The 13,838-nt window shown below is 35.6% G+C and overlaps 1 protein-coding gene across 4 annotated transcripts; it reads right to left on the reverse strand.

The window, feature by feature from the left end:
- Positions 1-7: 7 nt before the first annotated feature.
- Positions 8-7,007, reverse strand: LOC100254842 (U-box domain-containing protein 52). 4 transcript variants are annotated; one of them, XR_786538.3, is made up of 9 exons: positions 6,638-7,007; positions 5,218-5,315; positions 4,540-4,661; positions 4,013-4,264; positions 2,937-3,240; positions 2,401-2,508; positions 1,883-2,311; positions 607-1,368; positions 8-282 (listed from the first exon to the last, which is right to left on the reverse strand). XR_786538.3 is itself a non-coding variant. In XM_010656196.3 (8 exons), the coding sequence occupies exons 1-8, from the start codon at positions 6,804-6,806 to the stop codon at positions 658-660; spliced, it is 2,193 nt and encodes a 730-aa protein (XP_010654498.1). In that variant the 5' UTR covers positions 6,807-7,007; the 3' UTR covers positions 8-657. The 4 variants fall into 4 exon arrangements, 2 of the variants coding, with proteins under 2 accessions (XP_010654498.1, XP_010654499.1); XR_009466524.1 differs by having other exon boundaries at positions 6,634-7,007; XM_010656196.3 differs by having other exon boundaries at positions 8-1,368.
- Positions 7,008-13,838: the final 6,831 nt, after the last annotated feature.

The following is a 13,838-nucleotide window of genomic DNA, read 5'->3' on the forward strand; positions in this document are numbered from 1 at the left end:
GAGTGTATAAGATTTGCAGAACATCAAAAGTTTCTTTGCTGAATGTCTTATACGAACTATAAATTAAGGTATTTTATTCAACTAGTTGACAAGACGAGAGCATTCCAGACAACTTACAAATGGACAAAAACAAAACCGATAACCTTCCATATGCCCTTTTTTCCCCTCCTTTTCTGACTTGTTTTTGGCTAGGTGGATGGAATCTGGCCTTTTCAGAATGAGTCTTCAAACTCCCTTTTCCAGTTTTGAACTGAACAGTTGCTACCCTCTTCTAAAAGTGATCTGCATTGGATTTACATTTCCATGTTAGGATTGTCTCATCCATCCTTGATTGTACATAACAGAGATTACAGGCATTCTAGATAGCATTTGATTGCCCAGAAGGTGAAGGAAAAAGCAAGAGAATGTAGAATTTTGCAGCCACTTCTTGTGGGGCTGAATATTTCATTTCTTTTCCTCCATTTTCTTGGTTACCAAACAGAATTCATGATAGTGCAAATCAGCTGTTATGGGTGATGATGGGGTCTGGAGGAGGTAACTGCACTCTAGTAGTATATGCAAATGGATTTTATAGTGCAGTGGTTGCAACTTTCAAATGGTACTGACCTGACTGACATCTTATCTCAATTAAAGAACTGAATTATAAGATGCCCCTAGTTAATCCTGCAAGCTGCCTTCATGATCCAACCCGAGATCTCTTAGCCGGTTCAGCTCTGGCAAAACCACTGAACCAAGATCAGGCCGGTCCTTCTTCCTTAGCTCACAACAATTCAAAGCCATTTTTGCAAATGATAAAGCCTCCTCAACTGGCCAATCTTCCACTGTTGGATCAAGCATCTCTGCAAATGTTCCTCTCTCAATGGACCTAGCAACTTGGTGGGTCAGTCCCATTGGAGGCTTTGCTGTAATAATTTGTAGTAACAATACACCTAACGAATACACGTCTGATTTCACACCTAGCATTCCTGTTTGTTGATACTCAGGATCAATGTAACAAAATGTCCCAGCAGCTGCTGTCATATGATATTGAGTCACACTATCAGCCACAGAAGCTGGAACCAGCCGTGCTAAGCCAACATCACTGATCTTGCTCACATAATTTCTGCCCAGGAGAATGTTGGCAGGCTTGAGATCACGATGAACTAGGGGAGCTGGTTTTGTTTGGTGAAGGAAAAGAAGGGCAGAGGCGATCTCAGATGCTATCTTGAAACGGGTTGCCCATGGGAGTGGGAGAGTGTTGTTTCTTCTGAAAAGCCTGTCATCTAAACTGCCATTTTCCATGTATTCATACACAAGGCATCCATACTCAGGGCAGGCACCTACAAGGAGAACCATATTTGGATGTCTCATGCAGCTCAGTACCTCAACCTGAAAGTCACAACAGAAAAATGAAGTTAGTTGTTTAACTCAATAAATAAGCACACATGTGAGACAAGTGGCTCAAAAGTTCCACAGATCAAGTTTGGTCATGGATGTGAAGCATCATGTCAAGAACTAGATATCCCCATGACCATGTTCTTTCTCCTATCAATCCTATACTTTGTGTTTTAACAGAAAAGGGCTTTATGATGAACATGAAGGGTTTGCTCCTTAGCTTTGAGGTAGAAAAGTTTCACCAATTTGGCCTTGTTGGATTGAGTTTGTTAGGATTTGAATTCCACTGGTCCAGCGCATATGAAAATCCATGGAGATGGTCTCTCATGCAAACTATATTCCCCCGTTTGTTTGTGTGGAAAAAATATGCATGAAAAGATTTACCATAGATCTTGATCGAGATGGGAAAATAATTCACTCACCCAAAAAAAAAAAAAAAAGAATCCAAAATTTCTTCTCTCAGGTATCTACTTTTGCCTAAACAAACAGAGTAAAGAACACGGTATACCTCTTGTTTAAATTGTTTCAGCCCCTGTGACACGTCTGGTCTCAAAACCTTAATGGCAACAGGTGTATGATCAAGTGAGCCTTTATAAACAGGCCCATATCCACCTTCACCAATCTTCAGTGAATTTGAGAAGTAATCAGTTGCAACTTCAATATCTTCAATGGTGTATTTCCTATACCGGATGTCATTATGCGACAGTTTATCCATTGCTCTTCCACTCGCTTCTGCCTCACGCTTGGCCTTCAGTTCAGTATTCTTTCTCTTATGCGCTTCCAGTTCAGCTAGTCTTTGAGCCATTTGTGCTGCTTGCATAGCTTTCCTGCTCTTCTGCTTCTCCAACTCCACTATAGCTAAAGCTGTCTCTTCACCAATTCTGGCTTCTGGGAACCTACGTGCTTCCTCTGTCTTCCTCTGATGAATATCTCTTGCCTGGAAACAATATACAAGTCTTTGAGGTTTGCTTTGGAAAGGACTCAGATTATCTGTGTTTAGATCACTGTAAGCATATGATATGATACCCTGTGTCTCTGTGTGGCTGTCATTGCTTCTTTGGAAGCTGAGTTGTACGCATCCATGGATTGCTTTAGTTCAAGCTTTAATCTATTCATCTCAGCATCCATCTCATTCTGTAGAGCAACTCATCCAAAAAATGATATGCATTTCAAATTTTCAACCATGTATTGTTTTACTACTGAAAGGGGCAATTTTGGAGTATAACTAGTCCAAAACCATACTTGAAATGTGCTTAATGAGGTTCCAATGAAGTGTTTATTGCAATAATTCATCAGAAACCCTAATGAAAATAAAGTTTTTTATTTTTTTTTCCCTAACAAAAAGGGAATTCTCATGTCTGCGTGTCATATCGTTGGAAAATATGAGAAAAATTTGTGTTTTCCAGTGAAATCAACTAATAGGGGAACTTGAAAGGGGTGCTGATCAGACAGTCTATAATCATGGAATACAAAATCAATCTTCTGGTTCGTCTGGTCAATGATCCCACTGTTTGGTAAAAGATTAGATATAATTCCTCTGGGTTTTATTGTATTGAACTCACCTGAGTTTGTGATGAGAGAGAACTCCCAGAGCTCCCGGAGAATTCTAAATTCTCAGAGGATGAATTACTTGATCGCAAGCTGGAGGGCCCTGAATAATTACTGGAGCCTGATACAGAACCTTGATGGGATGAATTCTCTGATATGCGGAGACGATGGTGAAGGTTCACCCTCGATTGAGGGGGTGAAAACAGCTTACTGCTGGACATTATCTTGTCACGTGGAGTCGTCTGCACGGAATCAGTGCTCCTATCAAAAAAGCCATTGTCTGGCTCTACACTTCTCCAGCTCCCCCTAAAAGCAGATCTGCATTGGATGCCAAAAAATCAAATGCGATAAAAACTAAACTTGTTACAGCAAGCAATTGCTTAGATCTTCTGATAAAAGAGAAGAAAGTCAAATGTGTCCTGTAACACCATGATCCTTGTATTAGGTCCAGTCCATGTGACATTGTAAGTACATCAATATCAAACTTCGTCACAAGCCAAGACCTACCATACGGCACTCTTTTGCTTCTGGGAAAGGAGAAGAAAAGAGGAAAAAAAAAGAAAGAAGTAAAAACCAAAGCAGTATTTTCTGTAGTTTATCTTCTATAGTATGGTACAAGGTTTTTAATCCTTTTCCTTGGCATCTTTGGTTGATATCGACAGGCAAAATAAGAAACACAGTTTTGAACATTACACAATGGATATACCAATTTACCTATCGGATTTTCAGCACTGCTTTCTCTTCAAGCCAATCTATAAAATGCTTTTAATATGATATCAGACTTTTATTAACGAAACCCAGTGAGATTCCACACTGTCCTGCAATATCTAAAACTACAGTGGAGTTTCATTCAATCTAACACCAAAATATTATCAATAGCTCTATGATCCAACAATATACATGGCCCACCAGCTGGTCCAATCTAGAACCCCAGTTGATCAAAGCCAATACAACCATGAAAGGGTTCGTGTCTTCATTCTGCTATTTCCATTGATTTTATCAATGAATGGGGAGTTGCATATCTGAGAATGGGAAGTTACTTACAACACCTACCAAAAAGAAGGAAATAGTTTTGCCATTTTCTATTTACCTGCCCATATCTTCAGTGGTTGGGCTTTCGGTGGGAAGTTGAGGAGGGCGTCCCAGATTAGAAGGTCCCCTCGGGGACATACCTTTAGGTGTTTGAAATTGGGTTACACCACTAGATACACTGCTAGTAGGCGTTTGAAAACGAATTGCTGATCGGACACTCTGAATCTTGCCCTTTGATATAACATATACTGCACAGGATTCCGGTGCAGACTTGGCTAAGCAAGTTGGGACATCTGGATTTCTAAATTTCCTGCATAGAGAAAATCATCGAGAAGATTAAATATCAATGTTAATTCCCATTCCCCACTTCTCTTAGATTTCAATGACAGATAATTCATATGTGGGGCAACTGCATCCCTGTTGCAACAGTATCAATAAAACACTAACTGCAAAAGATTTAGCCAAAAAATTTACCGATGCCACCTATCTCTGCATGGTAGACATTTTCTTCAGAAGGTTTGGAAATACTATGACTAGACAGATAGAGAGAGGGAGGGGGAGGAGGAGAGAGAGATAGAGGGAGACCTTGTAAGAACACTCCGGTTTGAAGCCCCGACAACAATATTGCCGATTGAGTTGTTGCTGATATAATCAACAAGTGCACTTGCAATATCAAGGTCATGGAGGACCACCTCCTTGGCTTCAATCTGAACAAATTTCCATAAAAAATCAGCCCCACTTTACCTAAATTGCAATGCTAAAAGCCAAAAATAGTTTTTGAAATGCTCTACTTATATCTCATGCCTGGGTACCATGACCTCTCACTTTTATCTTGTTTCTTCCCTTTAAAACACACAGAACCCAAATTTCAAGAAACCAGACATGGATCTTAGTGCCAAAATCTCATCTTCAAATAGTATAAAAAATTGCTACACAAGCATGCCCAACTTTGAATAGTTGAGATTTTTCAACTTTTCCAGAAGAGAAAGTTGAAAATTGAGCTGTATGCAGTTCCAAATACATTTTTTATGCTGAAATTTTGTTAGTGTCATCATATGACCCCAAAAAGTTCAGCCAGTATAGCATGCAAGCTAAAAACCAAGCCAAGCATAGAAGAATTCAAGTGACAGTTTACTGAAGACCATAGGAGAAGTCTGCAACTTGTTGATGGATAAACCATAAGTTGGGTGAAAGGTCTTGCATATATGATATATAGACTAAGCATTTAAGAGCACAAAACAAAACATATGCTTAATTACTTACCCCTTTTCGAGCACAGAATCCACGGAAAGGAAGGAATAGCTGCTGCATCTCAGTTTCAGTTGGTGGGCGACCTCCTTTAGGTGCCATGTTCACATCTTCTGAAAGGTTTAAAAAAAAATCCATCAGAAACAATAAAACTGGTAACAAGTAGTAGCTGTGAAAATGTCAATAACACTAGCTTGATTTTCATATAAACACATAAAATAAACAAACAATACTATTGGAGTGTAACAATGTCGCTCTTTAGCCCGGAGGATAGGTCACCCAAATGATGGTGGTTGAATGCCATAAAAGTCTTAGCCTACACTCACTAGACACCAATTGGTTTTTGGATGAGATGGTCAGAGCCCGATCTAAGAATTGGTATCAAAGCCAAAGTCATAGGTTCAACCATGGGGAGCATCATGTTAGGGGAAGGATTGTTGGCGGTGGATGGGTCACCCAAATGATGGTGGTCAAATGCCATAAAAGGCTTAGCCTACCCTCATTGGACACCAATTAGCTTTCAAATAAGATGGTCAAAGCCTGATCCAAGAAATATAGATTACACCCAAATCATATCGAAGAGGAAATGGCAAAAGCATCTCATCTATATCCTTCAAATTGCACATTCAGTACTTCTTACTTTTCAAACTCCATAACAATCCCAAGGTCATTAAATCTAATAGAATTTGCCTCAGTTCTAAAAACTAGCATTGTTCCTAAACAGCCCAATTGCATAGGAAAATGAATCAGTACACACACCTCTCTACATCTTTCCAAATTTCACTTTTTGCTTTCATGTTAAATGCAGTAACCATCCTAAGTTCATTAAATCTAAGAGCACATGCCTTGGATCTAAAGACTAGCATTGTTCCTAAAACACCCAAATTGCGTAGAAGAGAAATCAACAGAGACACCTCATCTACATCTTTCCAAATTGCACATTCATCACTTTTCTCTTTCATTTCAAAATGAGTGACCATTCTAAGGTCACTAATTCTAAAAGCACACGCCCCGAGTCTAAAGACTAGCATTGTTCCTAAAACACCCAAATTCTATAAAAGAGAAATTAGCACATACACCTCATCTACATCTTTCCAAATTGCAAATTCATCACCTTTCTCTTTCATTCCAAACCCAGTAACATCCTCCGGTCATTAACTCTAAAATCCTGTCCCTCAGGTCAAAACATTTCCAATCCTTAAGTATTACGCCAAACACCCAAATTGCATAAAAAAAGAGAGGGAATTTGCACAAACACTTCATCTACATATTTCCAACCCACTCATTCATCACCTTTTTCCTTTCATTTCAAACGCAGTAACGATCTTAAGGCCATTAAATCTAAAAGTATGAACCTCAGGCCTGAAAACTAGCATTGTTCCTAGCTATACAACAGAGTAATACAATTTCCAAAAAAGGCCCGTGGGGTACCTACGGGTTTGAGAGTTGACGCTCCGGACATGAATGAGGGTGGTAATTGATGTCTTGCTCAGGAGGTTATCGACGGCCCATTTGACGGCGTATTGGCTGCTCTTGTCCTTGTCAATGGCGATGATTGTGGTGAAAAGGCTATCCTCCAATGGTGGGTTCTGCTGGGAAGCCATGCCCAACAACCACCACCGCCGCCGCCACCACCGCCACGGGCCCAACCGAGAGGGGCTGAGCTCCGACAAGGGAGGAAGACAGAGGAAAGGGAGAGGGAAGGGGCTGCCTTCATTGGGGGATGTTTCCTCTTGTAACCGTTTCTTGCTAAATTTGGCGGGAATGAAGACACCACCCTAACTACCTCAACCAATGCCATCCCCTCTTTTTTCTACTTTCTTGTTAGATTTTGACTTGGTTTCTCTTCATAAAATTTATATAATTTTTTTTTTCTATTTTCACAATAAATTGAAAATATTTTTATTTCTCAAAAATATAAATAAGTTGAAATTCAATCTCAGTAAAATCGTTGACCAAAATTCTTAAATATATAATACCTCAAAATTTCTTAAATTTTTTTCTTTCAATTTAAAAATAAATTAATTATTCAAAAATAAATAATGATTTAAAATAAAAAATTATAAATAAAATTTATTTTTAAAAAATATTTTAACAAATAAAAAATCAGGTTGAGAATATAGCAAGTAACTAAGGTTTTGTTCGTTAATTATTTTTTAAAATAATTTTTATTATTAAAAAAACACATTTATTGATTAAAAAAAATAGAAAACAATTTTTTTTAAATAGTTAATATGATGTTTTCAAATAACATATTTACATTTGTTTTCAATTGTTTTATAAGAATTATTTTGAAAAATAATCATATAAATATAAATAATAATTAAAAATAAAGTATTACGTGTAAAAATATATTTAAAATAATAAAAAATAAAGTTAAATGTTGTAAAATGAAAATAAATATAACTCAAATAAAAGTAGAGATGACTATGTATTACTTTAATAATATGTATATAAAAGGGAGAAAGAAATTAAAGAAAAGAAGTGTTGAGAGAATGAGAGAAAGAAAGAGAGAATGAAAGGAAGAGAATATCTTTCTTTTGCTTGGGATGCTTCTTACATGGGGTGTAAGAAGCCTTTTATAGGCTTCACAATATGAACTCCTATTACTCATCTTAAAGATGAGTAAATGACGTTCATAAATAACCATCAATGTGGTCATTCACCACTTTATTTACAATATTCCCCCTTGGATGACCACCATATTAAAAGAATATGTCTCATTAAAACCTTGCTAGTAAAAAAAAAACCCTATAGGAAAAATCTAGTGAAGGAAAAAGAGTACAATATTATTTTTTTGGTATGTTAGGATTGTCTCGTTAAAAACCTTGCCAGTAAAACCCAGTAGGACAAAACCTGTACAAAAGAAAAAAAAAAGAGCACAGTACAGTAACACCCTTTTACAAGCATACTCCACCTCATGTCGATATCATTGAGTTGACACATTCCAATCTTGTGTATTAACTTCTTGAATATTGAGGTTAACATCGATTTTGTAAATAAATCTGTTAGATTATCACTTGAGCATATTTGTTGCACATCAATTTTACCACTCTTCTAGAGTTCATGTGTATAAAAGAATTTGGTGAAATGTGTTTAGTTTTATCTCCTTTAATATAACCCCCTATTATTTGTGCAATGCATGCAGCATTATCTTCAAATAATATTGTCACGTCACCTTTGATAGAAGAGAGTCCACATGATTCTCGAATATACTGGATCATAGATCTTAGCCATATACATTCATGACTTGCTTCATGAATTGCCAGTGTTCTTGAATGATTTGATGATGTAGCCACTATTGTTTGTTTGACAGATCTCCATGAAATACCAATACCATTGCAATTAAACACATACCCTGTTTGTGATCTACTTTTATGTGGATCTAAAAGATATCCTGCATCTGCATATCCGAGCAATTTTTGCTTTGATTCCCTTGAGTAAAATAAACTCGTATCAGTAGTTCCGCGAAGATAACGCAATTTATGTTTGATACCATTCCAATGTCTTTGAGTTGGAGCGGAATTGTATCTTGCTAATAAATTGACAAAAAAAAAATAATGTCTAGACGTGTACAATTGGCAAGATACATAAGTGCACCAATAGCACTAAGATATGGTACTTCAGGACCAAGTAATTCTTCATTTTTTTCGCAAGGACGAAATGAGTTTTTTTCACATCAAATGGTCGGACAACCATTGGAGAACTTAAATGATGCACTTTATCCATATAAAAACGCTTCAAAACTTTCTTAATGTGTGTTGATTTATGTACTAAAACTCCATTTGGAAAATGCTCGATCTACAGGCCGAAACAAAATTTTGTTTTCCAAGATCTTTCATTTCAAATTCCTTTTTCAAGTAATTTGTTGTTCTTATGAGCTCTTCAGAAGTTCCAACAAGATTTAAGTCATCAACATACATTGCAATGATTGCAAATCTGGTTTCTGATTTCTTAATGAAGATGTATGGGCATATAGGGTTATTCACATACCCTTCTTTTAGCAAGTATTGGCTAAGGCAATTGTACCACATGCGTTCAGATTGCTTTAATCCATACAAGAATCGTTGTAAATTGATTGAGTACATGATGTGAGGCTTTGTATTATTTACTTCAGACAATTTAAATCTTTCAGGGCTTTTCATGTATATATCATTATCCATGGATCCATATAAATATGTTGAAATAACATTCATGAGACGCATATCCAGTCCTTCTGAGACTGTCAAGCTAATTAAGAAACAAAATGTGATTGCGTCCATGACGGGAGAATATGTTTTCTCATAGTCAATACCAGGTCTTTGCGAGAAACCTTATGCTACTAATTGCGTTTTATATCGCATGATCTCATTATTCTCATTGCGCTTTCGTACAAATACCCATTTGTACCCAACAGGCTTTACATTTTCAGGTGTTTGAACTACAGGTCCAAAAACTTCTTGTTTTGTTAATGAGTTTAACTCACCTATATAGCTTCTTTCCATTTTGGCCAATCATTTCTATGTCGGCATTCTTCTACATTTCGTGGCTCGAGATCTTCATCATATCTTATGATATCGAAGGCCACTTGGAAAGTGAAAATATTGTTAATAACAATATTATTTCAATCTCATTTTTCTCATATGTGTACATAACTTACTGAGAACTCACAATTTTTAGGTACCTTTGTCTCTTCAGGGGCTTTTCATTCAATATGTGCCTCTTTAGGGGCTTCTTGTTCAATATGTGTCTCTTCAAGAGCTTTCTGCATTATTTGTGTCTCTTCTAGAGCTATAGATTTATCAATTTTAAACTGATTAGTCATTTTGATGGCCTCTTCTAGAGTGCCAAGTTTTTCTTGGGTTCTCATCTTTCAAGGAATTACATCCTTTGAGCCAACAGGTTTACCACGTTTTAGGGGCTTCTTGTTCAATATGTGTCTCTTCAAGAGCTTTCTGCATTATTTGTGTCTCTTCTAGAGCTATAGATTTATCAATTTTAAACTGATTAGTCATTTTGATGGCCTCTTCTAGAGTGCCAAGTTTTTCTTGGGTTCTCCTCTTCCAGGGAATTACATCATTTGAGCCGACAGGTTTACCACGTTTTAGGCGTATCTTAGATTCATTTGTTAGTTGTCCTACAGGAACATCAATCCGTGCTAGAGTATTTGCAGTCAGGATATGTGACTTTGTCACTTTCTTTATATCAATGAATGCATCTGATAGTTGATTTGCAAGATTTTGCAAATGAATGATCTTTTGAATTTCTAGTTCACATTGATTTATACGAGGATCAAGATGGGACATAATAGATGTCTTCCAACTAATTTCTCGTCGTTCTTCAGGAATCAACTTTTCTCCCCCTAATGACGAGAAAACACTCTCATTAAAATGACAATCCACGAAGCGGGTTGTAAAAACATCGTTTGTCAAAGGTTCAAGATATCTTATGATAGATGGAGAATCAAAACCTACATAAATCCTAAGTCTTCGTTGGGGACCCATTTTAGTGCGTTGTGTAGGTGCAATTAGTACAAATACTGCACAACCAAAGATTCGTAAGTGAGAGATATTTGATTGTTTTTCAAGCACAAGTTGTGAAGGAGAGTATTCATGGTAAGTTGTAGGTCGAATACGAACTAAAGTTGCAGCATGCATAATAGCATGTCCCCAAGCGGAAGTAGGTAATTTGGTTTTCATTGGTTGGAGACATTTGATGAAGGATTCTGCTAAACCATTTTGGGTATGAGTATGAGCAACTGGATGCTCAATATTTAACCCTACTGACATGCAATAGTCAATGAGTTGAGAAGTAAATTCGCCAGCACTATCAAGACTTATTGTCTTAATTGGATAATCTGGAAATTGTGCTCGTAATATGATTGTTTGTGCAAGAAGTCTAGCAAAGGCAACGTTACGTGTAGAAAAGAGACAAACATGTTACCACCTAGTAGAAGCATCTATTAAGATCATAAAATAACGGAATGGTCCACATGGTGAATGGATAGGCCCACATATGTCCCCATGTATTCTTTCTAAAAAAACTGAGGACTCATATATGACTTTAGTAAAAGATGGTCTGACTATCAATTTACCTGTGAGCAAGCAGCATATGAGTATTCATTGGGAGAAAGAATCTTCTGGCTCTTTAATGGATGTCCATGTGAGTGTTCGATTATTCGACGCATCATTGAAGACCTTGGGTGACCTAGCCTATCATGCCAAATGACAAAAAATTTTGGGTCATTGAACTTCTGGTTCAACGACAACATATGATTTAATAGGCTTTATAGTTGTATGATACAACTCAGAAAAGAAAGCCGAGAGTTTTTCCATTATAAGCTTCTGACCAAATATAATGGAAGTAATGTAAAGATATTCTATATTATCTTCATTCATAGTTTCAATATGATATCCATTTCTGCGGATATCTTTAAAACTGAGCAAATTTCTTCTGGATTTGTTAGAATATAAAGCGCCATTTATATGAAATCTAGTTCCATTTGACAACGTTATGTTTGCTCTTCTAGAGCCTTCAACTAAGTTTCTAGTACCAGATATGATACTTACATTAGCTTTTATTAATGTCAATTCAAGGAAATATCTTTTATCTCAAAGAATTGTGTGTGTGGTCGCATAGTCTGCGAGACATACATCATACCCATTCATTTTGAGACCAAATAAAACATGGATTTTAGATATAACTAAAAAAAAAAAGGCATAATGTAAATAACAAAAGAAAATCAAATGTAAATATAAGACATAATAATATATTATTTCATATATAAAGTAACATCAATCAATGTTAATTTTCTCATCATTTATCAAATGGTCTGTTTTTTCATTGGGACCTTCAAAGAAATCAATGTCATAGTAGGTTAGGTCCAATCCATCATCATCGGTAAAATTCATCTCTATCTCTTTTCCTTTTGCTTTTATTAATGTTCGGTAAAGGTTGACCAAATGTTTGGGTGTACGACAGGTACGCGACCAATGTCTCTTCATACCACATTTATAACAATTATTTTCATGGTTCTTAGGAGGTTTATCTTATTAATGCTTCCCATTTTCTTGTTTTGCCTCAGTATTGTTCCACTTCAGGTGGTGCAATGAGATTTTCATTTTTTGAGAATTATTACCATAAGAACCATGTGGTATCGAAGATTTCTTCCATGACCACTTCCTCGTCCTCATCCACATCCACAAGTTTGGGACGATATTGCATTCACTTCAAGGAATGGTTCAGATCCAATTGGACGAGACTGGTGATTTCTCATCAAACAGCAACAACAAAACATGATATTAATTCAGAATATTTTGTAAATCTACGTTCTCAATATTACTGCTGTAGGAGCACATTTAAGGCATGAAATGTAGTAAAACTTTTCTCTAACATGTCTTCTTCTGTGATTTTTTCTCCACACAGCTTTAATTGAAAGTTGATTTTGAAAAGTGTGGAATTTTATTCACTAACAGTTTTAAAATCTTGGAACCTTAGGTACATCCAATCATATCGAGTTTTTAGGAGAATCACAGTTTTTTGGTAGTTATATCTTTCATTCAAATTACTTCATAGAGTAAAAGAGTCATTTACCGTAAGATACTCATTTTTTAAACCTTCATAGAGGTGATGGCGAAGGAAAATCAATGCTTTTGCACGATCCTGCAGAGATGCTTGATTTCCTTTTTTGATTGTAGCTCCAAGGTTCATTGCATCAAGATGTATTTCAGCATCAAGGATCCAAGATAGATAGTTCTTTCCCGAAATGTCAAGTGCCACAAATTCGAGTTTTGTGAGATTCAGCATTATCAAATAACTTCATATATATGACAAAACAATATTATTAGAATCAATTATAATAAATTGATAGCATTGGTATAACTTTGATTATAAACAAAATCAAATAATTTGTTTATAACTTTTAACAAAACAAATCAATAATAATATAAATATGTAAAATTTTATTCTATATAAATAACTTCAAATTTAAGATACAAAAATTACCTTCAAAGCAATTCGTGTTGTAAAATGAGAATAAATGTGAGTCAAATAAAGATAGAGATGGTTATATATTACTTTAATAATATATATATATATATATATATATATATATATATATAAAGGGGATAAAGAAGAAAAATGTTGAGAAAATGAAATAAAGAGATAGAGAATATCTTTCTTTTGCTCTGGATGCTTCTTACATGGGGTGTAAGAAGCCTTTTAGGTTTCACAATATGAACTTCCATTACTCATCTTAAAAATGAGTAAATGAAGTTCATAAATAACCATCAAGATCATTCACCACTTTATTTACAACATTAAAAATATTTTAACTTCTAAAGAGACTTTTGTCCTATGAAATATTTGAAAACATTTTTAAAAAACTAATTTTGAAAACACTTTTCAAACAAAGCATTTGTTTTAAAAAAACAACTTTTAGAAACTATTTTCAGAAAATGTTTTATTTCATGACCCTAAATTTTGGTTTTATTAAAATTTCATTTAATTTTTCATGATAAGGTGATTCATCTCCATTCCATACTAATTATAGCTACACTGTTGTCCTAAAATGAAATGAAACTTCCATTTGTTAGAAAAAGGATACTTTGCCTTTTCTTCTGAAGTTGATGAATTAATTTCGTAAGAGAAGAAGACAA

The sequence above is a fragment of the Vitis vinifera genome, chromosome 9 (assembly GCF_030704535.1).
Source record: "Vitis vinifera cultivar Pinot Noir 40024 chromosome 9, ASM3070453v1".
NCBI classification, from domain to species: Eukaryota; Viridiplantae; Streptophyta; class Magnoliopsida; order Vitales; family Vitaceae; genus Vitis; species Vitis vinifera.